The sequence below is a fragment of the Haliotis asinina genome, chromosome 12, assembly GCF_037392515.1.
Source record: "Haliotis asinina isolate JCU_RB_2024 chromosome 12, JCU_Hal_asi_v2, whole genome shotgun sequence".
Taxonomy (NCBI): Eukaryota; Metazoa; Mollusca; class Gastropoda; order Lepetellida; family Haliotidae; genus Haliotis; species Haliotis asinina.
Window position 1 is genome coordinate 51,605,984 of NC_090291.1, and position 25,491 is coordinate 51,631,474.

At 38.9% G+C, this 25,491-nt stretch overlaps 3 protein-coding genes across 3 annotated transcripts in view; all 3 read left to right on the forward strand.

The window, feature by feature from the left end:
• Positions 1-1,395: 1,395 nt before the first annotated feature.
• LOC137257555 (uncharacterized) lies at positions 1,396-8,128 on the forward strand. The gene is made up of 6 exons (XM_067794880.1): positions 1,396-1,432; positions 1,565-1,795; positions 3,311-3,556; positions 4,122-4,346; positions 4,875-5,120; positions 8,040-8,128. The coding sequence occupies exons 1-6, from the start codon at positions 1,396-1,398 to the stop codon at positions 8,126-8,128; spliced, it is 1,074 nt and encodes a 357-aa protein (XP_067650981.1).
• Positions 8,129-8,178: 50 nt separating this feature from the next.
• LOC137257556 (tigger transposable element-derived protein 6-like) lies at positions 8,179-8,823 on the forward strand. Its single transcript, XM_067794881.1, has one exon. The coding sequence runs from the start codon at positions 8,179-8,181 to the stop codon at positions 8,821-8,823; it is 645 nt and encodes a 214-aa protein (XP_067650982.1).
• A 3,672-nt stretch (positions 8,824-12,495) lies between these two features.
• The window catches only part of LOC137257557 (uncharacterized), a 57,724-nt gene continuing 44,728 nt past the window's right edge, over positions 12,496-25,491 (forward strand). The window contains exons 1-2 of the mRNA XM_067794882.1: positions 12,496-12,727; positions 13,012-13,257. Of these exons, the coding sequence (XP_067650983.1) occupies positions 12,496-12,727; positions 13,012-13,257 (478 nt within the window). The remainder of the gene's footprint in view (positions 12,728-13,011; positions 13,258-25,491) is intronic.

Consider the following 25,491-nt stretch of genomic DNA (forward strand, 5'->3'; position numbering starts at 1 on the left):
TGAGCAATATTTCCGTCGTCATCCAATGGTGCATAATTTAAATACATTTAAAATACTCAATGTAAAAGCCCGGCTTACTTTTAAGCAAACCAAACGCCAATCGTGGCAAAATTATGTTTCAAAGATAAATTCACGAACGCCAATGTGACCGTTATGGAACATGATCCAGAAAATTAAAGGTAAGGGTAGCAAATCAAGCATACACCATCTCAAATGCGAAGATCAACTGCTGACTGATAAATCTGATATCGCAAATAAACTGGGTTTCCTAAGCTAACTATATTCATCAATTTCAAACATACCAAAAACAACAGGAAAAGAAAATTCTCAATTTTCATTCAGATAATGGGGAAAATTATAACGAAATCTTTTCTATTCATGCGCTTCAAACTACTCTTGAACAATTCCATAATACTGCTACAGGAACTGATACATTATCAACTCCTCAAAAACTTACCGGAATCTTGTTTAGAGACATTATTGAATTTTTCGATGAAATTTGGACATCTGGTAAATTTCCTTCATCCTGGCGTGATGCCATAGTTATACCTATTCCCAAACCTGGACGTGACCATACCGATCCATTATGGGCCCATTTCTTTGACTAGCTGTGTTTGCTAAACCATGGAACATGTGGTCAGTAACAGATTAACTTGGTACCGGGAATCTAATAATTTAATCACAAATATCCAATGTGGTTTTCGTAAATATCGCAGTACCGTTGACCATTTAGTTCGACTGGAGTCGTTTGTCAGGAATCCCTTTATCAGCAAGCAACATGTAGAGTCGATCTTTTTCGATTCAGGAAAGGCCTGTAAGCACTGCATCTTAAACACTAACATGACGATCATTTGCTAATAATTCAACAGTGCGATACGGGGCGGCAAAAACAAACAAAAAAGACCCAAGCCACAAGAGGAGCAGAATTGTACTCGATGAACAAACCGCGGGCCTAAACCTTTCTTCAAAATTGGATAGCTGTTATGAGAGTTCAATACTACCCTCATTGTCTTTATTTCTATAGTCACTGCCTATGTATGATGTTACCTCTGAACTTGCCCTGCCACAAAGTTTGCACCGCACTTGTACCTTGTGATACTACAACTGTTAATTACAGCCTGTTTCCTTGTTTTACTGACTCACAGTTAATACCTTTGTTTCAGCATAGGAATCAGCACATAACGATGTTGTCATCATTTTCACTATATTTTGGAAATGTCCTGTCACCTTATTTCACTTCAGTGATTGTGTTTGAACTTTTCGAAAATTAGCGTCAGTGGTTCAGTGGTTCAGCAATGAATACGTGTGTATAATTGTATCGCACTTTTGCCAGTATTTCACCAACATCTAGCACATACCTGGACATGGAAGAACTCAATCAGGATTTTTGATAAAATGACGCACGCTCAAACATTAGACCTCGGACTGCCAGGTCAGTAATGGCAGGAAAGCTTAGTGTATCTTTCATTTCTTTGATCTATTGACACAGCTGTTAGTCTGTTTTTGAAGGGTTTTTAATCTATTTTGTATGATGTGTTTTGAACAACTGCATCTTTCGGTCCAGGTGTAGATCTGCCAAACATAGCTTTGAACAAGCCCACAAAACAAAGCTCTGATTATCGTCCATCAATGACATCTGATCGGGCTGTTGACGGCAACCACAACACTAACATAGTCAGAGATTGCGCTCACGTTGCTGTATACAACGAACCGTCGCTAGACTGGTGGCAGGTAGATCTACGCCAGACATTCTTGGTTCAAACTGTGTCCATCACCAACAGGGGCGATGCTTGTAGTAAGTAGATTAAAGAACACTACGATTTTTAGTAAGAAGAAATATATAACATGAAATGAAACTATGTGCATCTGAGTATTGTGGCTGCAGGATAATAGTCCCTACTGTCTTACCAACCTCCATGTTCATTTAGTTAACAAATGTTCAAATCCCTGCCAATTTACAATTGTCTGAGGAAGTCAAAGTCACTGAGTGGATCATTGACTGACGACTGAGTGAACCACACTGACAGTGTGTGTTCGAGTGAGTGAGTTAATAATCTATCCAATAAATGAAACGTAAAGACGAGACATCTGTTGCGAAAATGTTGTATTTTTAAACATGCATAACTCATCCACAAATAGATTTTAGTGCATGAAATTGTACACCAGTTAAGAAGAAGGTAATGTCTATACTACCAAGTGGATACTTTTATGTAACGGAGTCGCTGAGCGCGATGGTGACGATGTAGCACGACCCAGACGCAGGGTTACCAGGCTCTCAAACCAGTCTCTATCAACCTGTTCCGTACAGTTTGACAGGATATCTCCTGAAGTCCTAGCATCCTGGCTGCTGTGCTCTCACAAGAGGCAGTACGATCACGCAACTGCACTACCCGAATGTACCGATCTTGGGCTGTAATGGTAATTCGATGTCTGTACGGGGACGGCATTTGTTGTAGCTGTTTGGTTGCAACGAGCTGCAAGTCATGACATCATGCTCAGACGCTTTGCAAGATAAGAGTGGTAATCTCCAGCACGCATTCGTTCAATGGCGATGTTCTGAGTCAAAACATGACGTAGTGATCTGACCTTGAAACTCCTTCAAAACGAATGCCAATTTCTGGAAGTAATCTGGAATTTTATTGTCAGACAATGAATGCTCTTTGCTGCACAATATCAACTGGAAGGTGATTTCTGTTGCTTTGTAGCGATGCCTTTCTAATCCTTCTAAGAAATCCCACAAAAATATTTTGACGATTGTTTGAACACGATATGTATTCAATAGATGTTTTAAAATACAAGTCGACTATGCGTTTCTTTTTAATTTTTTTTGGATAGTTTATCATCATCACCATCATCATCATCATCATCATCATCACATCGACAATATTTCAGCCATATCGTGACGAGAACAATTCATTATTGTATAATAAATTAATAGCATTACAAATTAAGAGCATGTTAAAGAAGAACAGTTACCCGTGAATAACAGATATTAAAATAAAAATAGCATGTTTATCATAAAACGAAATCTTTAAGAGGACAATACAAGCACATATTTGACTACCTTATGAGACTTTAATAAACCAATGTAGCCATAATATAAGCAAGACCTGAGTGAGAAAGTGTGAATCCAAATACATCAAGTCAGGTGCTACATGAATAAGCAAGTGTTAAAATATTTTCCCAGTCTGTGAGAATGCTAATCAAAATACATTTGTCTCACGCTGAAACAAAAATATATCGAAAAGTGTAAACTACATTACTATTGCATGTACTCTTTCGAGGGGTTTATTTTTCCTGTCCCATCCAGACGACAGATTAACCAACTTCACAGTGGAGGTCCATACGTCTGACCCAACGATCAGCAACAACTCCGGCCTCCAACTGTGTTACTGGCATGAAGACACAGTAGGTAAAGGTCTGACAGTAGACTTGACCTGTGCCGTCAACACTATTGGACGCTACGTCAGAATTGTCAAGTACAGCTCCGGTCATAGGCCTTTAACATTGTGTGAGGTAGAGGTGAGAGGAACCCCTTTGCACAGAACATGTGAAGGTGAGAAAATGAATATGACGTTAAAAGTTCAGAGATGCCGATTACCTCTGCATTGCTGTTGCCACACAATGTGCACTGCACTAGTCATTTGTAAGAATGCAACATACAGCATCATGTTTCGTTGACATTCGTTTTACTCTCAGTTAAAGCCGTAGTATCCAGCTTGGGAATCACATTGCGTTACTGTGACCATTTCCTATATATTTAGAGGAGGTTCTGCCACATTATTTCAGGCCAATGATTCACATGGAGACATTATTACCATTGCCAATAACAGCAGTCCAGCAATGAATAAGTGAGTGAGTGCATATAATTGTATGACTCTTTTGGCAATATCCCACCATTATCTATACATATCTCCGAATGAAACACCTTGATCAGGATTTTTTAATATAATGCCGTATGGTAAAAACGTACAGATCTCGTAATGCCAGGTCCGTAGCTGCAGGACGCCATAGGTTTCTCATTCACCCGTCGATCTACTGACACAGACCTGGCGCGTTTGGGAGGGTTGTTAGTCTATTTTGTATGATGTGTTTCCAACAGTCACATTCTCTCGGTCCAGGTATGAATCTGCCGAACATTGCCTTGCACAAGCCCACAAAACAAAACTCTAATGATGATTGGTCAAAGTCATCTGATCGAGCAGTTGACGGCAACCACAACACCAATGCCGAAGTCAGAAACGTTGAACTAAATAACAAAACCTCAATGGACTGGTGGCAGGTAGATCTGCGCCAGACCTTCTTGGTCCAAATTGTGTCCATCACCAACAGGTGGGAATGTTGCCGTAAGTAGATTTAAGAACACTACGATGTTTCCGTAAAAACGGAAGACGTAACATGAAATGAAACTAAGATAATCTGAGTATTGTGGCTGTGGTACTATACTCCCTACCGTCTTTCCAAGTACCATTTCCGTTTAGTGAATGAATGTTTGGAGCCATGTCAGTTTACATTTGTCATAGGGGTAGACAAAAAAGTGAACTAGATTGCCAGTTGTCTGACTTCCACTTTGATGACTGACCTGGTGCCTCACACTGACACGAGTGTCAGTTGGAATATCGTATAAGACTTAATAAAACAAATAAACCTTACCAAAATCAATACTTATGTGAGAATCAAGTGAACGCAAGTGTTATCGTACGTTAGGTGCAACGTAAAAATGAGCTGTGTTCTGGAAATATTTTCCCAGTCTGTGAAGATTCTTATCAAAATACATTTGTCTCACGTTGAAGAACTAACGTGTAAGCTTCATTCTCAGTGCCTGTACTCTCTTGGGGGTTACTTTTATTTTATTTTTTTCTGTTCACATCCAGACGACAGATTAACCAACTTTACAGTGGAGGTCCATACGTCTGACCCGATGACCAGTAACAACTCTGGCATCCAACTATGTTACTGGCATAAAGACACAGTAGGCAGAGGTCTGACGGTAGACTTGCCCTGTGCCGTCAACACTATTGGACGCTACGTCAGAATCGTCAAGTACAGCCGTGGTAATAAGCCTTTGACGTTGTGTGAAGTGGATGTGAAAGGAACCCTTTGGCACAAGGCATGTGGAGGTAAGAACGTTTAAATGGGCACTATTGCAGAGCAATGTCTATGGACTGGTTGTTGCTTTTGTTATTGTTTTTCTCCCGTGAGAACCCGGATGATATTCGATATTTCGTGACTGGTTCGTGACCTCTTCTGCGTGAGTGTTTTAAGTGAGTCTAAACTTCAGATGGGCTATACATACAAAGGGCTTAGCATGACCAGCCCCTTGATAAACCCCGAATGTTCTACAATCTGTCTAGGTCCTCAACCGACACAGGAGTGCAACCGAAAGCAAACAGGTTGCCCAATTCGGTCACCTCATACGACCAGCAGTGGGTTCCTGTGGACACATTCTACCCAGGACTCACACAGAGGAAGAGAAATTAGCGATACCCAGCACTCTCCGCACGGAGGTTGTTCTTCACATTAGCCATGTCATCTGGAGGAAAGATTAAAATAGATACATGTATTGCTTTTAAATTAAAATAAAAAAAGAAACAAGACATGTTAACACCCATTATATATTTATTTATATTTCGTTCTTTTTAAAACTAAATCTTTAGGTGCAGTATATCGACGTATATTTAAGGTAAATCAACGTCAGTTAATGTGCTCGACGCAAGCCTAAAAATGATTACATTGTCCTTGAGTTATACCACCACTAGCACTATACCACCGTAAACATTACCTCTCAAGGCGAATTATAACTGGAAAACTGTGAAGAGCGGCGTTAAAAACAAACAAAAACACTTCAAGCCACAAGTGGATCAGTAATTTTCTTGATGATCATACCGCGGGCCTTAAGCCTTTCTTCCAAATTGGACAACTATTTCTTCCAGTTGAATATTACCCTCAATGTCTTTATTTCTGTTCGGAAACACAAAAGAAATGTCGCATTTCAACCCAAATTTAAAATGGTGTTGTTATTATTACTGTGTCGTTTTGTAAACATGTTTTTAAATCCAAATTCACAGTTATTTCCAACATCAGTGTATTTTCTGATGAAAAAGCATATCGACTAACCGCACCTAAAAAGGCAGACGTGGTAAATGACTTTCGTGAGAATGAAACTGTACGTGCATATCGTGATAACCCTATCAATGAAAGCAAGTCCCAAACTCGCTTGGACTTATGATTGTCTTGACATAATCGCCATGACACGAATTACGAGAGACCAGATGAACCACGTCTTTGGGCTATTGCAAGTTGGCCAAACTTCCAATCATTTCAATGTTTATGATGGGACAATCTGCCGAGTGTAAGAGTGGTATGAGGTCGGTAACAGCATCCAAGACCGTCCGCGCAGCAACATCACAACGCCAAGACCGACAGACTGTAAGCAACCATCTGCAGGATCGCTTCCCCCAAAACGACGGAAACAGCACTCCAGACAATTGAGACTCACAACAGACACATCAGTGTTGAGACATCGCGTGGACCTTTCCATGGAAGAAACCTCTGCTGTCACAAACCATATCGTAGTCCTGTCCTCTCCGCTCACCACCGCCCAAACCGACTCCAGTGAGCAGTTCAGCATCATATGGGCGTTATCCACATAACTAAGGTTTTATCTCATGACAGCCGATATTGTGTTTCAACAGTCGATGGCCGAACGAGAGAGTATGGTGAAGGCATGGGAACTGTTTTCCAGTGAGAGTATTGTTAAAAGAGATTCACGGGGTGGTCCCTGCTTCATGGTGTGGGATGCAGTCTGTCTAGTTAGCTGACATCTGGTGTTCCTGGATCTTGGTACAGGATGAGAAAATGACGTAACACCTACTCGATTTACTAGCCAAGCAATTAGACAACTATTTCTCACAAGATCCCACGTTATACCATATTTTGGATGTTACAAAAATCACGTCTTCCAGCAAGCCAACACTGCCAGAGCAACATTTGACTTACTAGGACAACATGGCATTCAAACCATACCACAGTCTGCACTCAGCTAGGATTTAAATGCAACAGAAAACCTTTTGGACCAGATGAAACAGGACTCCCACAGAGCGCGGAGCGGGCTACTTGAAATTCATTTCGTCCCTACTCTGCGGTAGTGTCTATGTCCATCTTGTTACAGACAGTATACGCGATACTATACTTGAATACCATATCTCCACAGATTTTGATAACTTAGAAAATATTGAATTAGTAGCAAATGATCAATTAGTTTTTGACATACCTAAAATTAATATAAGAACTAACACCGTAGGGTATTCAATTAAGCGAAAACAAAAACATAACGAAAAACAGAAAATGCAGGAACGTGAAATGTATGAAGTGGAAGCCAGATTTTCAACATTGAGTAGTAGGCAAAATAAAGATTTATGCTCCAAAAAAGAAAATCTTGAAAATATTAGAATCGCTAAAGTAAAAGGGCTCATATTTTGGAGTAAGTTTGTGCTATGTGAACGTATATGTGTATTTCAGTATTTCAACTGTGATAGAACCATAGCAACATGGTTTGGTTCCAAGCGAAATTCTAATGAGCACATCTGTCCGCATATACTGCTTCGTTGGGCGAAAGAACCATTTAAAATTCTGGGTATTGCTTTCTCAAAAAACTTACATGAAATGATTTCACTAAATTTTGAACACCACTTTTCAAAAACCATAAAAATATTATTTTCATGGTCAAGTAGATCTTGATCTTTTAGAGATAAAATTATGATTATCAAAACGCAGGTTATCCCCTTACTCATCTATCTTTTTATGGCGCTTCCCAACCGATCTAAACGTTTGAATACCATCCTTTTCAAGTTTATCTGGGGCGACAAACGTATTAAAATTAAAAGAAATATATGAATAAATGACTATAAAAACGGGGGGATATAAAATAGAAGTGAAAACTATATAGATTTTATAAGAGACATTGGTGATGTGAACCCTTTTCTAATTCTAAAAGAAGCTTTTAATAATCTTTATGAACCATATCTCCTATATTTCAGATTTTCTAAGTAATCGAAATCGAAAGAAAGGATCACCATTGCCTTGTGTGCGAATGCAACCGGCACAGTCAAAATCAAGCCATTTGTGATCGCAAAATCGAGACGTCCCAGATGTTTCGGAAGAGACTTTAATACAGAAATGTATGTCCGCTATCGTTTTAACAAGAAAGCGTGGATGACATCGGACATGTTTCGCGATTGGCTGCGGTCATTTGACAGACAGATGCGATCACGTGGTCGACATGTGATCTTACTGTGTGACAACGCTGCAAGTCATAACTGTGCCAATGTCAAATTGACCAATGTGAAAGTTCACTTCCTGCCTCCCAACACCACATCTCACATTCAGCCAATGGATGCTGGCATCATAAGAACTTTCAAGGCCCACTACAAGAAATATCTCGTGAAACATTTCATCCGATGTGCTGAAGACGACCTGCCTCAAACGCTCAATCTCAGAGAAGCACTTCGCTTCGTCAAAACTGCCTGGTCGGAAGTAAAGAGCTCCACCATTCAGAACTGTTACCGTCATGTTGACATTATCCCCACTCCATCTGACCCTGTCATTGATGAAGATGACATGGCTTTGTCAGAACTTCGTCAGTTTCTCAAACGTTTCCCCAATGAAAATGGAGATATTGAAAACGCTGATGACTACATTAACAAACCAGCCCCTCGCTGTCATTGGATGAAATTGTATCCATGGTCACAAGTGCCGACAACGACCCAGAAGATTCCAACGACGAGCCCGAAACGACACCAGCTCCTACTGTCCGCCAATTGAGAGCCTGTGTGGACTCAATGATAAACTATTTCGAGTGTGTTGGAGATGACAAAAACTTGGAGACAATGCTCAACATGCGTGATTCTTTCAAGCCACTCTCCAAACAGACTGTTATTGGAGATTTCTTTCAACACAAGTGAGTAATTGGTAAATAATCTATTCAGACATTGCATTGAATGATTGTTATGTTAATATTCAAGTTGTTATGTCTACAAACTGTAATAAAGTCATTTGATACATGTATACGTTCGTGTGTTCTTGTCTCAGTATGTCAAAGGGAAGTAACTCTCCTGAAGTGGTGTTTGCTTCAGTAGTCCGTATGTTTCACTATCCGAACGTTTTTGATGAAAAACAGAAATGTACGGATTAACGCGGTTTGACTGTACATAAATAAACAATATACACAGCAAAAATAACCTGGTTTCCGCAGTGCGGAAACCTGATGGAAAGTGGACTGAAACTTAAGTTTCCACCAAGAATCCAGTGAGTTTCCGTTCTTTTACACTGAGTTTCCGCAATGACGGAAACTTTCAATTACCCACTTTCTAAGGGTTTCCGCACGGTATCCGTTACCCATGCTCCAACAAGTTTCCGTTGAGTTTCAGTTAAGTTAGAGATCCATCAGGTTTCCGCAGGGTTTCAGTCACCAAGACTCCATCAGGTTTCCGCAGAGTTTCAGTTATCAGGACTCCATCAGGTTTCCGCAGAGTTTCAGTTACAAACTGACCTACATAGTTTCCGCAGAGTTTCTGTTGCCAGAAAACTTTCCACAGCATTTCATTTACTCGGGTCACAGGAGTCATTCAATGTGTGTCATTGCATAAAACATTCTTGTTACTCCTGGTTGGCAAAGACAATATAAGGAGTTTGTGTACAATCATCGAGTATACAGAAAGAAAAACAAAAGATACAATAAGATTCACTGTTTTATTTTCAGACAAATATGGATCAAACATATATCTAATAAATAATAAAAAGATATAGCACTAGATAACAGATCAACATTTGTAACTTATGACAAAAATATTTCTAAAAACATGCTATAACAGTTGCATCCCTTGACTCCTCCTGCACCTCCTCACGCTGACACAGAAAAACACACCCCAGTCAGTCAATGCTAAACATATAATAACACACACCATGCAATACAATACAACAATGAAATGAAATGCAATAAAGAACTTAGGTTAGTATTTAAAGTAAATAAAGGTCTCTTTGAAAATAGATAAAAATTAAGATTCAGTAAAATTGTATTAATTGAAATACAATCAGAATATCAAAACTATTAAAGTTTTACATTGAGAATAATTCAAATTTAATTTATCACAGATAAAATTGCGTTCATGTGATCGATTAGTTATTTACTAGCCCACTTGGGCATCCTTCAGCGGATATCTCTGTCATTCTGGTTGGATGCCGCATCCTGGTCTTAGCTTGTTGGCCTTAGCTTTGGTGGTGGCGTTGAAAATTGTGGCTGAGTCCAGTGCAGACGTCTTGAGTTTAGATTCCCAGGTAAAGGGGTAAGAGAGCAATAAATTGGCATCTTCTTCATCACTCACAACTAGTGAAGTCATTTCCAAGGTAAGTGTAGTTGAAACCCTTTCCTTTCGTCGATCTGGCCAGTCAATAGTTTTCAGGCTTTTCATGCGCAGTGCAATTTTCTGAAAATTAAACAAAAATCAATCAACAGATAAACCATAATGCCAAGATGGATTGCAAATTATTAAAAAGGAAGTGTCGTGAAAAATCATTTACTTCATTAATCACCCCAACACAAGTTAAGCAGTTCATCACATTTAATGACATATCCTATTTTCTTATGGACACACAATCTGTTGCTCTGAAGTGACATGTAGTCACTGAAGTGTAGTAACATGTTTATATATCATCATTAACTGACTTGATTCTTATGTTATGATTTATGAAATTATGATCTGAATCATGTGTTACATATCTTAAGAATGTAAAAAGCAATAATCCATAAACGTTATAAATGTATATTTCCGGAACTTAGAATCTGTCATCAGACATTGTAATGAGAAGAGTTGCTACATGTTAATATTCGAATAGATATACTTACGGATTTTTTGGGGTTTTTTTTTTGTTTTGTTTTTTTTGCTGCTGCTGTTCTGTGTGACACTTTCTTTCCGGTTTCTTGTCTACTGAGATCATCACGCCTGTTCCGCCACACTCTACAAAGCGCTTCTGAAAATAAATGTTTAAAGTACTATACAGCATGTTTCACACATTTTAGTTCATCTGTTAGGCAAAGGTATTTATATATGCCATGCTGGCTGGGTTACTGAAGTTAACACCCATAAATCTGTCTTTACACTATTAATTAAATCATTAGCTATTTATAATGACAGGCAGGTGAGTAAAAATTACCTTCACAAGATCCTATTGACCATCCTTGATCGTGATATAGTCACTTGTTTCTTTGACTACTGTATTCATAGAGTCCTCGTCATCGGCTTTACTGAAATAAAAACAAATGTCATTTTCCTTGCACTTCATTCAGTCATGCATCCAACACAATGTCTAATTAAAATTAAAGATCGTCAGTGAAAATTATACAACCAAGTAAACTACAGATTTATCACTTTGAATACATATATTGTTCTGAAAGTTTACCATTTTGTAGTTAAATGATTTAAAATAACCTCCAAAAAGGCTAACCATCCTTTGTGTTATTTCATGCAAATTCTATGTACATCCTGTTTGCCAAAGTTATGCAACCGGTAAGTGAACAACTGATCATGATAAAAGAAGTTTAGTTATTAGTTATATATATTGATCTTACTAAGGCAACACCTCATTATGATGAACTAGCAGATACTGATTGTTCTATTCTTAAACAATATGTAACTCAGCTGACTGTAAATTTGTCTATTCACAGCTGTGTGACGATCACACTATAAAATCTACAACTCAAGTCTAGGCTTGATGCTGTGTTATCCGACATTTATCTTGCTGACTGTTTTACAATGACAGCCGCTGTTACCATAGATCGATGTCCATGGAGACCATGAATGATGCTGTGTGGGGGGTATAATGATACCATTTTGGGTGAACTCAAAGTGTGATTTCTGCAAATGTGCTGACCATAATTGTCGATTTTGCACCAAATCCTCCATTTCTATTGTAGCTTAGTGAAAATGTTTGCTTCAAGTAACCACTATCAGTGCCACATTTCTTTTCCTGTTCGGTAAAGTAAATTGTGTATTTTTTCCCCACAAAGTTTGCATTGCACTAGTAATTTGAGCATGTTTTTTGAGTCATCGGTTTTACTGACTTGGATGGCTTGGGGATCAACACATAACGCGACTGTGACCACTTGATCTACATTTAGAAAAGGTGTTGTCACATTATTTCAGGTCAGTGATTCTGCTGGGAACGATTCGGACATTTTCGCCAGTACAATAGTCGGTCAGCAATGAATAGGAGTGAGTGTATATGATTCTATGGCTCTTTTGGCAATATTTTACCAACACCTACACATACCTAGGAATGAAGATAAAATGCTGTACGCTCAGGTCAGCAGAGACGTGAAGGTTTAAGTGTATCTCTCAGTCGTCGATCTATTGACACGCATGAAACTGGTGTTGGAGGGTTGTTAGTCTAATTTGCCAGATGTTTTTATTTAACCAAAAACATTCTCTTGGCCCAGGTATGGATCTGCCGAACATTGCTTTGAACAAGCCCACAAAACAAAGCTCTGATTTTGATTCATCACTGACATCTGATCGGGCTGTTGACGGCAACCACAATCCTTACAACATAGTCAGACGCTGCGCCCACGTTGCTGTATACAACAAACCGTCGCTAGACTGGTGGCAGGTAGATCTACAACAGACCTTCTTGATCCAAACTGTGTCCATCACCAACAGGAGGGACAGTTACTGTAAGTACATTAAAGAACACTATGATAATACAAGTACGTGTTTGAATGCTCTGCATCACTCAGATAAACCAAATACACCTTAACAAAAGCAAGACTTGAGTGAGAAAGTGTGACCTCAAATGTATCTTATGCTAGGTGCTACATGAAAAGGCCTGTGTTCTGGCTGTGAAGATGCTTATCAAAATACATTTATCTCACACTGAAAAAATATATATCGAAAAGTGTAAGCTACATTACTATTGCATGTACTGTTTTGAGGGGTTTATTTTTTCTTTCCTGTCCAGACGACAGATTAACCAACTTTTCAGTGGAGGTCCATACGTCTGACCCAACGATCAACAACAACTCCGGCCTCCAACTCTGTTATTGGCATGAAGGAAAAGTAGGGGACGGTCTGACGGTAGACTTGCCTTGTGCCGTCAACACTATTGGACGCTACGTCAGAATCGTCAAGTACAGCCCTGGTATTAGGCCTTTGATGTTGTGTGAAGTGGAGGTGAGGGGAACCCTTTTGCACAAGACATACGGAGGTAAGAACGTTTAAAGGGGGCACTAGTGCAGAGCAATTTCTATGGACTGGTTGTTCCTTTTGTTATTGTTTTTCTCCCGTGAGTACCCGGATGATATCTTAAAATTCGTGACTGGTTCGTGACCACCACTATGCGCAATTGATAGTTTCAGTATAGACTGATCAACAAAGGTAAAGTCATTTTTATTTCATTTTTATTAAAACAAATGCACACTTTGAAGTTTAATCATCTGCCAGTGGTGTAAAGCTATTAGAACTGACAAATAACGAAGTCAATGTACGTATTTATGTTTTGTCATATTGCCCTATTAGTTTATTATCATATCTGTATGCATTTTGTAAGTTAGCCAACGATCAGCAATCAATCAATCAACGTATTGGCGGTTAATTCTTTGAAGGAAGATGTTGGTTTTACACTCGCACTTCACGACATTATGTAGTCACTATAGATGTGTGGATCTACACACATAAACACGGTCTTTTGACAAATCCGCTGATAAAGATACAAGTAATTAATCAATCAGTGTGTTATCGGTTAAACCTTTGATCGATGTTGGTTTTGGAACAGAACTGGAAAAACCTGAGGAAGTGATGTGATAAAGTGATGAATGATTAAAATTTGTTGTGAATTATGATCCTGTTAACTGTTCAAAATTCCGAATTAAAATAGTTGATGGTCGATTTGGTCAAGTCTGACACTGGAGGCCTGGCTGAAGGTTGAAAGTTTCATCAAAGATAATTATTTCTTATTTGTTTATATATCTTCTGTGATAACAGTTTATCATTTGTCACTTGTGACAATTGTGACTTGACAGACTTGTTACGTGATGTGATGTGACAGGAGAATAATGAGTACTAAATCATGAGATGGTGGTTAAGATTATTCAGATTGTTCCGAAAGGCAATATTGCCTGGATGACAACGTCGTTTTTGCCTATGAAATGAAGTTTGGAGATACAATAAACATTCACTACTATCCAACATTGTCGTGACCATGTGGAGCGGCTATTAAGTGAGAAATTTCAGAATGAGCTTTGCTCATTTGTTATATATTTTCGTGCTCATAACCGGATGGATTGCTTGTGAAGAGACAATGAGTGATGATAAGTCAGTGATATCACGTGTTAGTAGGTAAAGTCGAGCGAGCTCGAAGGCTGAATCTAGGAGGGAGTGTGAACTAGATATACTAACAATACAGGAGTTGAACATGGGGGTGGGGAAACTGTATGCCAGTGAGTCACGCCCTGCATATAACTCTGTTTTCAATCCTCTGTATGAAGATTTATAGAATAAGAAATCCTCTCTTGTTCCGCCCCTTGGTTTAAGAATAAAACCACTTATTTCTGATGCCAGCATTGAGCTGGATAATATAGCCCCTTGCCGTCTTCTTTCTTCTCTCCCTTGGCAATTGGTTAGGCCCCAAGTGGACCTAACATTGACTACATATAAAAAATTAGAAACTACAATATGAACAAGAATATAATGAATTTAAACATAAATATAGCAATTATATATCCTTATTTACAGATGGGTCCAAGGACGGTGCCACTGTCAACATCTTCTAGATTACCGGATAATACTCTAATTTCACTGTTGAAGCTAACACCATATTAACGGCTCTTAAATATATTCAGAAACATCCAAAACATAAATAATACATAATCTATTCGGACTCTTTTTCTTTTCTTCAGGCTATTAAAAATTTATCATGTAAACATCCACTTTCATTACTTCTTATTCCCTACACTGATTATAAAGCTACCATTGGATCTTACATTCGTGATCTGATGCAGAAGAAGTGGGACAGTCAAGTAGCTATCAACAAATTACATGAAATAAAGCCCTACATTGGTTGCACCTACTTGGGTTGTCAGTCCAGGTTTGAAAAGGTCATTATGCGACGATGTCGTATTGGCCACACAAGATATACACATGAATATTTGCTTAAAGGTGAAGATCCTCCGTTTCGTATCCCTTGTGATGAAAGAATCACAGTCAAGCATGTTTTGCTTGACTGTGTTGAATATTCCTTCACAAGGGAGAACTATTTTAATTCCCGAACTATGAAGGATCTCAAGTTCTCATTTAATCATTGCTTATTTTAAAGAATTAGACTTATTAACTGAATTGTTAATAGATAAATATTTTATTATTGGAAGTTTAACTTCATAACTGTGCTTGTCAGTGGCTGTATCCTCAAGAGGGGTTGAAGTACCGTAAGACTATTGTCCTTCTGAGAGGGTACGTAAGTCCACAAACATTCAAAGTAAATTCAAACTTTCCACGTTTTTTTTTTCGTAGAATAGGTGCCTTTTACTGTATGGCTAGATTTCACAAATTGCTGACGGCTGAGGGAATGATGTAAATCCAGCTAGGGTCCATGCAGGTAGCAAAAGTACTGTAAGTCCCCATGGTCCCTAGTATGGTGATGTACCTTCAGTTGTTAGCAATCTATAGCCCATTTTTACATTGTATTGTCCTGTATAGATAAATTGTTTTAGGTATAGCTACTAGTTTTATATTCTACTCTGTGATATCCTAGTTGTTTTACTGTCCTTCGCTGTCAGATTTTATAATATACATATATTTCAGTTTAGTATTAAATGTTCTCGTCACGATATGGCTGAGATATTGCCGATGTGACGTTAAACATTCACTCACTCACTCACTTGAAGGGTGGGTGTACTTCCGGTTTGGGAGGTCAACAAGGATCCACGTGAGTTGTTGGCACTGGGGTTTCTTGTGGCGGTGTCGCTGCTTGAGCAAAATCAGAGGGTTTACCAGCACTTTCAAAAATATCCTGTTTTACACGATCATAGATAAACGTAGCACCATACACAATACGTTTATCAAGTCTCATTTTCACATGAAGATTCGCTTTTAGTGCACGAACGAATGAACCAAGGAGAGAGGGATCGTCGGTCCTCACGCACCCTGCGCGTGAAATCCTCTAAAGCACGATGAACACTTGACTTAGATAATATTTCTCGAGATTTTATAAATGCCTTGCTTTTGTGCTTTGAGAGCATAAACTTGACAATGATTGGAGACTGCTTGTTTCAAACAATGAGCCCTTTCAATTATTATACTGTTTACCTCGTCATTACATATGTTTAGAGTTTCAACCATGAAAGAACGAACTTTATCTTCAGACTCGGACCAGGTCTCACCTTGCGCACATAAGGTACTAATTTGGTTTATTTTGGTTAGCAGCTAGTCTTTCTAAGATTATCCCCCTTGCTTTACTGCCGCACTGTCTGTGGGTCTCATGTGAGTGGCCGGTATGCAAATTCTTTCGTAAGACAATATTGCCTGGATGACAACATCGTTTTTACGTAGTAAAGTTGAGGAGTACACCGAATGTTACAGAATGGTACAGACCACAACTGTTTGCAAAACCATTCACTGGCATTGGTGGGAGGCCGTTTGTCATGTTCACTATCGACCCTTGTTTTCAACTACCTGCAGAAGTGTTTTTCAGTGGTTCTTAAACGTATATTTTGTTTGATGTTTCTGTTGCTCTTTGCTCCTTTTGCCCATACTTCAGTGCAGGCTCTGAAACTAACAAAACGTTGATCTCCTCTGTTCACCATTTTATCCAGTTTTCAAAAAGATTTAACATGGCTTACCTTGGTATGGTGATCTACTTTCAGGTGTTGGCGATGTCTAGCCCGTGTTATATATTGTATTGTTTAACTAGTGCTATTAGTTTTACCTTTCCGCACTATTTTTTTAATGTGATTGTGACATTCTAGTTGTTTTACTGTTCTTTGACGACAGGTTTTTCTACAATACACTTATTCCATTTTAATGTCTAACAAGTTCTCATCACTATATGGCTGAAATACTGCCGATGTGACGATAAATATTAATTCACTCATTCACTCAATTCAACATGCCTTAACGTAAGAAATTATTCATAAAGTTCAACAAATAAATGCCATATTTTATTCAAATAGCAAACTTGTGGTACCAATGCATTCCACTCGTTTATTGGTAATTAATTTGGTGTAAATAGCTTCCGCAAAATATGTACGTGTCCGGAAGAGGAATTTATATAAGTCCCACCGAGCTTGTTTGTCTATACCTTTTGTTTTTCTTGAGATAAAACGTATTTGAAGCAGATTGGGACCCACCAAGACAATAGGTAGAGTTTTCTGCATTACCCATGTGTCAGAAGGGCTGAACTTTCGGTGGAGAACCCGAGCACTCTCCCGATCTGTGCCAACATATCAAGAGGTATCAACCCAAGCTCATGTATTTGGGATGCAAGCGAGACATTTTAAAGGCAAGGTCCGTATATTTTGAATGCTCTTCCTGAATCTTGATAATCACATTGCTGTCAAAAGTGACAGAAAATTTCAATGATATCAATACATTCATTGGCTTTTTCAAAAACAACAAGAAAAGGGTTGTTGGCAAGACTTCCTTTGAGGCTGTATATGGGTCTGTTTCACAGAAGTTTGAAAGCATCGCTTTCCGTGACACACTATGTCTGGTTAAACCACCGCCAGCATGATGCTACATTTCTTCTCAAGATGCCATATAGCTGGGATAATGTGCAGTGTACCGTCAAAAGAAACAAAACCACTTCAAGCCACAAGAGGAGCAGTACTGATAATCATACCCTGAGCAAGTTTTGCCTAGGGATTTGAGTGAGAAATAAAGACAATGAGCGTATTATTCAACTCTGAACAGTTAAACAACTTGGAGAAATCAACAAATCTGTGACACCACGTCTTATTCCATATAAAGCTTTCTTCAGATCTTACATCTGTGATCTGATACAGAAAAAGTAGTACACCCAAGAAGGAATTAGTAAATTACATGAAATAAAACCCTATATCGGTTATACCTATTTGGGTTGTCAGTCTAGATTTGAAGAGGTCATCCTACGACAATGTCGTATTGGCCACACAAATTAATACTCATGAATACCTACTGGTTGTGCATCCCTTGTGATCGAAGAATCAGGGTCAAGCATGTGTTGCTTGTCTGTGCTGAATATTCCATCACAACGGATAACTATTTCAAATCACGGACTATGAGTGATCTTTTAATAATGTTAGTTCTCATTTACTTATTGGATTTTAAAGGAATTAGGGCACCCGTGAACAGCCACCTCCTCGTGGTGGGTGCTGGGTAACGCTGAGAGTCGTTCACCCCCGTAGTGGAGCCGGGGGGATATTTGGTCCACCAACCCGTTTGCCGTGGGTTGCGGCCCTGTGTCGGTGGAGGAAGGGATCCTGGTGGTTGAGGGCAATAGGGGCCTGCACCCGTGTTCCTGTTGCCTAATACACCACTTTGGCCCTGACTTCACCTAGACGGGTGGTTGAATGGTCCCGGTTCAACCAATCGGCTGGTAATGCCAAGCCCTGTGCATGGATTTTCTATATATTTCATTGCACAAATTTGAACTGAACTTGTTTTACTGTCGTTCGGCTAATCGAATGCAGGAAAGAAATGCAATCCAAAATTCTGCTCAAATGTCCCTGTAGTCTCTAGCAAATGTCTCTGTAGAGGTGTCCCCTCACAGGACATTAAATACCAGCAAAGGCATTGTCCATGATGCTGGACGTTGTATTTTAGACATGAGTGAACTTGACATAGTTACTGAACTACAATCACATGGTGTTACTCATGTTACACGCCCTACAGTCAAAAAGAATAATGATGTCTTCAAGACAAATACTTACTTGTTCACATTTTGTCTCTCGATCCCTCCAAAATCTCTGAAAGCAGGATACTGCAACTTAAGGGTTGATACTTTTATCCCCAACCCCTTGAGGTGCTATAATTGCCAAAAGTATGGGCACGGATCCAAGTCATGCCACAATCCAGTTGCATGCCAACGATGCGCTGGAGCGTGCAAAGACAGTAGCCTTTGTGATAACACACCCGTATGTGTAAACTGCTCTGGTTGCCATCCTTCATCATCCAAGGAATGTCCTTCCTGGAAGTTACAATCAAAGATTTCACGGGATTTCATCAAGAGCCACCTCCTCGTGGTGGGTCCTGGGTAACGCTAAGTGCTCTTCTCCCGTGTGGACCCGGGACAGAATGTGTTCACAGCACCCCATTGCTTGTCGTAAGAGGCGACTAAATTGGGCAACCTGTTTGCCGTGGGTTGCGTCCCGTGTTGGTGGAGGACGGGATCCTGGTGGTTGAGGGCAGATGGGCTTTTAACTGCGTTTTATTTGTCCAACACACCACTTCGGCACTTACTTTACCTAGACGGGTGTTTGAATGGGCCCGATTCAACCAATCGGCTGGTCATGCCAAGCCCTGTGCATGGACTGTATATGTGTCATTGCACAGATTTGATTTCGAATTGTTTTGAAGTTCGGCTTTGGCACTACTTCTGATCTGTAAGTTTTTTATTGTGAATTCTAATATGAACTTTGCCTAGAGTCTTATGCCAGAAGGCGATGGCTCATGGGCCAATCTGGTAGTTTAATTATTTATAATTCATCTATTGGAGTATATCATCCGGGTATCCTTGGTTCTGCAAGCTGGAGGCCCGCTTGCTTTAGCATTGTCCTTGTGATACTCCGTGTTGGGTGGGGAGCTCGTTTTATTGATGTTCCCGAAGCTATTAAATGCTTTTCTGATGAACTGAATTACATAGCTGATGAGTGTATATCAAATTCCTCTGCAGTTCCACACATAAGAAAACCATGGTTCAACGATGAGTGCAAACAAGCTAGGAAGGCAAGGAAAAAAAAGCTGAACATTATATCCGTCGCCATCCTATGGTGCATAATTTCAATAAATTTAAAATTTTAAATGCTAAAGCGCGGCGTACTTTTAAACAGAACAAACGCCAATCTTGCCAAAATTATCTATCCAAAATAAATTCTCGGACACCCATGTCCAAGGTATGGAACATGGTCCAGAAAATTAAAGGTAAAGGTACTAAATGTATTGTCCATCATCTTAAACATTGAGATCAGTTACTTACGGATAAATGAGATATCGCAAATAAACTGGGCGAAACTCTCGCTAAACATTCTTCCTCTTCTAATTATATACCTAAATTCCAGCAGTATCAAAAACAACAAGAAAAGAAAACTATTAATTTCAACTCAGATAATGGGGAAGATTATAATGAAACTTTTTCTATTCATGAACTCCATACTGCTCTTGATCAAGCTCATGGTACTGCTACTGGAGCTGATAACATACATTATCAACTCCTGAAGCATTTACCAGAATCCTGCCTAGAAACTCTTCTAAATATTTTTGATGATATTTGGACATCGGCTAACTTTCCTCCCTCATGGCGTGACGCCATAGTAGTACCAATACCTAAACCTGGACGTGATCATACGGATCCGTCCAATTATCTACCTATTTCACTAACTAGCTGTGTTTGCAAGACCATGGAACGCATGATAAATAATCGATTGTTTGGTACTTGGAAACTAATAACCTCATCACAGACATACAATGTGGTTTCCGTAAAAACAGAAGTCACTTACTGCGTTTGGAATCATTTGTGAAAATGCGCTGATTAATAAACAACATGTTGCGTCTATCTTTTTTGATCTTGAGAAAGCATATGACACAACCTGGAAATATGGCATTATAAGAGATTTACATGATTTCGGTTTGCGAGGTCGTTTGCCTGAATTCCTAGCCAAATTTTTAAATAACAGGCAATTTCAAGTCCGCGTGGGTTCTACCCTGTCTGATCATTATCATCAGGATCAGGGTGTTCCACAAGGCAGTATTTTGTCAGTCACTCTTTATAGCATCAAGATCAACAGTCTATCTAAAGTTTTAAACGATTTAATAGATGGATCTTTATTTGTGGATGATTTTAATATGTCTTGCTGTGGTAAAAATATGCATACTATTGAACGGCAACTGCAGCTGTGTTTAAACAAAATAGATAAATGGTGTCTTGAAAACGGCTTCAAATTTTCTAAATCAAAAAGCAATTGTATACACTTCTGTCGTACATACAAACCCCATAAAGACCCAGAACTATTTCTCAGTGGTACCCCAATCAAAGTGGTCAAGAAGGCCAAGTTCTTGGGACTTAGTTTCGACTCACATTTGACCTTTTTGCCGCATATTAAATCCCTTAAAGCCAAATGCCTGAAGGTAGTCGATTTGTTAAAGGTTGTTTCAAATTCAAAATGGGGAGGGGATCAAACTACCCTTCTTCACTTACATAGATCACTGGTCCGATCTAAACTTGATTACGGCTCCATCGTATATGGTGGAGCTTGTCAAAGCAACCTAAAACTACTTGATCCTGTCCACCACCAAGGCCTAAGACTTTGTCTCGGTTCTTTTAGGCTGATGAGCCTTCTCTCAACTTACGCCGTATACGACTATCTTTAACACCCAGGTAGGCATCAATAAATTACATGAAATAAGACCTTACATTGGTTATTCCTACTTGGGTTGTCAGTCCAGATTTGAAGAAGTAATCATGCGGCGATGTCGTATTGGCCATACTAGATAGACTCATTCATACCTATTGAAAGGTGAGGATCCTCCGTTTTGCATCCCTTGTGATGAGAGAACCACGGTCAAGCATATCCTGCTTGACTGTGTTGAATTCTCCATCACAAGGATAAATATTTCAATGTCAAAACAATTAAGGACCTTTTTAACACCGTAAGTTCTCATTTAATTCTTGGATTTTTAAAAGAAACTGATTTCATCATTGCATTTTGATTATTATGTTCTGTAGATAGCTGCATTTTAATTCATGGTAGTTTAGATTAGTAACTTGAACTGTTAGTGGCTGTACCCTCAAAGGGGGTTGAAGTACTGAAAAATTATTGTCCCCCTGAGAGGGTACGTAAGTCCCAAAACATTTCCTGTACGTTTAGACTTCCACTGTTTTTAATCGTAGTATATGTGATTTTTTTTAATTTTTGGCTAGATGTAACTAAATTGCTAACGGCTGAGGGAATGATGTAAATCCAACTAGGGTCCATGCAGGTAGCGAAAGTACTGTAAGTCCCCATGGCCCCTAGTACGGTGATCTACCTTCAGCTGTTGGTAATCTATAGCCTGATATTATGTTGCATTGTCCGAATAGGGATATTAGTTTCAACTTTCCACACTAGTTTTAATCCCGGTTGTGATATTCTAGTTGTTTTTCTGTCCCTCGTTGACAGGTTTTTATAGTATCCATATATTTCATTTCAGTATTTAACGTTCTCGTCACGATATGGCTGAGATATTGCCAATGTGACGTTAAATATTAACTCACTCACTCACTGAGGCTAAGGTATCCTCTGAGAAGGATTCCTCTGCTTCTCAGAAACAGACATCTAAATCTGACTCAAATGTGAAGTCAAATGTGAACACTACATCCAGATCGAACAATGAAATCACTAAGAAAAATCAACGTAACAGGCCTCCGAAGGGTCTAATGATCAGGTCCAACTATATAATAAGTTTGGATCACTTGAGGCCATGGATGTGTCCGACCACATCCAAGGTCGGACTCATAGCTTGTCACCCACAAGGAAAGTGAGGGGTAGATCTCCTGTACATCCACCACGGAAATAATGTCTTCTGCTATAATTCAGTGGAATTGTAGAGGACTCCGGAATAATTTAAATGATCTACACGTATTAAACCAAGATTTTAAACCGTCAGCGTTCTGCATCCAAGAAACGTATCTGAAACAGACAGATAATTTTGAGCTCCGTCACTTCAAAGCATACCACTATTTTTCTCCTCCGGGTGATAGAGCTTCTGGTGGTTCATCAATCCTGGTTAGGAACAATATTATCCATAGCTCAGTTCCACTAAAACAAATCTTCAAGTTGTTGCAGTTCGACTTACATTACAAGTTTCTTTTACGTTATGCTCTTTATATATTCCGCCTTCATCGGCTGTCCAACTAACTGATCTGCAAGATCTTTATGATCAACCACCTAAACCCTGTATAATCATGGGCGATTTAAATGGCCACACCCCGCTATGGGGTGGCAGTAATACAAACACCAAAGGTAAATTACTAGAGGAATTTATTTCAAATAATGATTTATGCATTTATAATGACGGCTCAAATACGTATTTCCATCTAGGCACAGGTATATATTCAGCTCTTGATTTGTCTATTACTGATTCCAACCTATTAAGTGAATTTGAATGGTCAGATCTCTGTGGAAGTGACCATTTCCCAACAATATTAAACACTATGATGCCATCTGATGTTACCCCATCATTAATATGGAATTTTTAAAAAGCTAATTGGCCTTTATATGAAACACTCTGTGCAGACAAACTAAAACCCGAACTTTTTATATTCCTGATGCCATACAATGTTTTTCAGATGAATTGAATAATATTGCTGACGAGTGTATACCAAAGTCCTCTGCAGTTCCACATATGCGAATACCATGGTTTAATGATGACTGCAAACAGGCTAGGAAAGCACGAAAGAGAGCGGAGCATTGTTTCCGTCGCCATCCTATGGTCCACAATTTAGACAAATTCAAAATTTTAAATGCTAAAGCAAGGTGTACTTTCAAGCAAAGTACGAACCTATGTATCAGAAATAAATTCACGCACACCGATATCAAAGGTGTGGAATATGATCCAGAAAATCAAGGGTAAGGGTTCTAAATCTAGCATTCACCATCTCCAAGATGGGAACCATTTATTGACTAATAAATCAGACATTGCGAATAAACTTGGTGAGACATTGGCAAAACATTCTTCCTCATCAAATTATGTACCCCAATTTAAAAAATACGAAAATCAGCAAGAAAAGAAGGTTATTAATTTCAGTTCAGATATGATTACAACGAAACTTTTTCGACACATGAGCTTCATACTGCTCTTGACCAGGCTCACGATACTGCTACAGGAGCTGATAACATACATTATCAACTTCTGAAGCGCTTAACGGAATCGTGTTTAGAGACCCTTTTAAATATTTTTGATAGTATTTGGACATCTGATGAATATCCTACTTCATGGCGTGATGCTATAATTGTTCCAATTCCTAAACCCGGACATGACCATACCGATCCTTCCAATTATCGACCAAATTCACTCACTAGCTGTGTTTGCAAAACCATGGAACGCATGATCAATAACCGATTAGTTTGGTACTGGAAACCAATAATCTAATCACTGATATACAATGTGGTTTCCGTAAAAACAGAAGTACCATTGATCATTTAGTACGTTTAGAATATTTTGTTAAAAATGCCATCATTAATAAACAACATGCAGTGTCGATCTTTTTCGATCTGAAAAAATCATACGATACGACGTGGAAATATGGTACTTTAAGAGACTTACATGATTTGAATTAAGGAGCCGTTTGCCTCAATTTATATCAAACTTTTTAAACGATAGACAATTTCAAGTCCGAGTGGGTTCAAACTTATCTGACCATTATAATCAGGATCAGGGTGTCCCACAAGGCAGTATTTTGTCTGTCACACTGTTTAGTATTAAGATCAACAGTTTATCCAAGGTTTTAAATGATTCAATAGATGGATCACTTTTCGTGGATGATTTTAATATTTGTTGTCGTGGTAAAATATGCACACTATTGAATGACAACTACAGTTATGTTTAAACAAAATAAATAAATGGTGTCTCGAAAATGGATTCAAATTTTCTGTCACAAACTAATTGTCTACACTTCTGTAGAAAATATAAGCCACATAAGGACCCCGAACTGTTTCTAAATGGCACTCTCATCAACGTGGTCAAGGAGGCCAAGTTCTTGGGTATAATTTTCGACTCCCGTTTAACTTTACTTACGCATATTAAATATATAAAACATAAATGCATGAAGGCGCTGGATTTAATAAAAGTTGTTTCCAACTCAAAATGAGGAGGGGACCAAGCTACCCTCCTTCACCTCTTACAGATGATTGGTCCGCTCAAAGCTTGATTATGGCTCCATGGTATATGGCGGAGCCTGTAAAAGCAACCTTAAACTTCTTGATCCTGTCAACCACAAAGGTTTAAGACTTTGTCTTGGATCTTTCGGAACTTCACCTATTGACAGTTTCTAAGTTGAGGTCGATGAACCAACTCTTACACAACGTCGTATAAAATTGTCTTAACAATACTCTAATGAATCTAACCATGCATATAACTGTGTATTCCATCCCCTTTATGAGGACTTATACAACAAAATATCTTCTCTTGTTCCGCCTCTTGGACTAAGAATTAAGCCATTTATTGCCGTTTCCGGCATTGAGCTGGCAAATATAGCTTCTTGCCGTCTTCTTTC

Bases quoted from the DNA above. Each gene is read 5' to 3' on its own strand.
- LOC137257555 (XM_067794880.1), top strand. From the start codon at position 1,396: ATGACGCACGCTCAAACATTAGACCTCGGACTGCCAG. The intron at 1,796-3,310 runs GTAAGTAGATTA...TGTCCCATCCAG, and splicing joins CAACAGGGGCGATGCTTGTA to ACGACAGATTAACCAACTTC. The intron at 4,347-4,874 runs GTAAGTAGATTT...GTTCACATCCAG, and splicing joins CAACAGGTGGGAATGTTGCC to ACGACAGATTAACCAACTTT.
- LOC137257556 (XM_067794881.1), top strand. From the start codon at position 8,179: ATGTATGTCCGCTATCGTTTTAACAAGAAAGCGTGGATGACATCGGAC.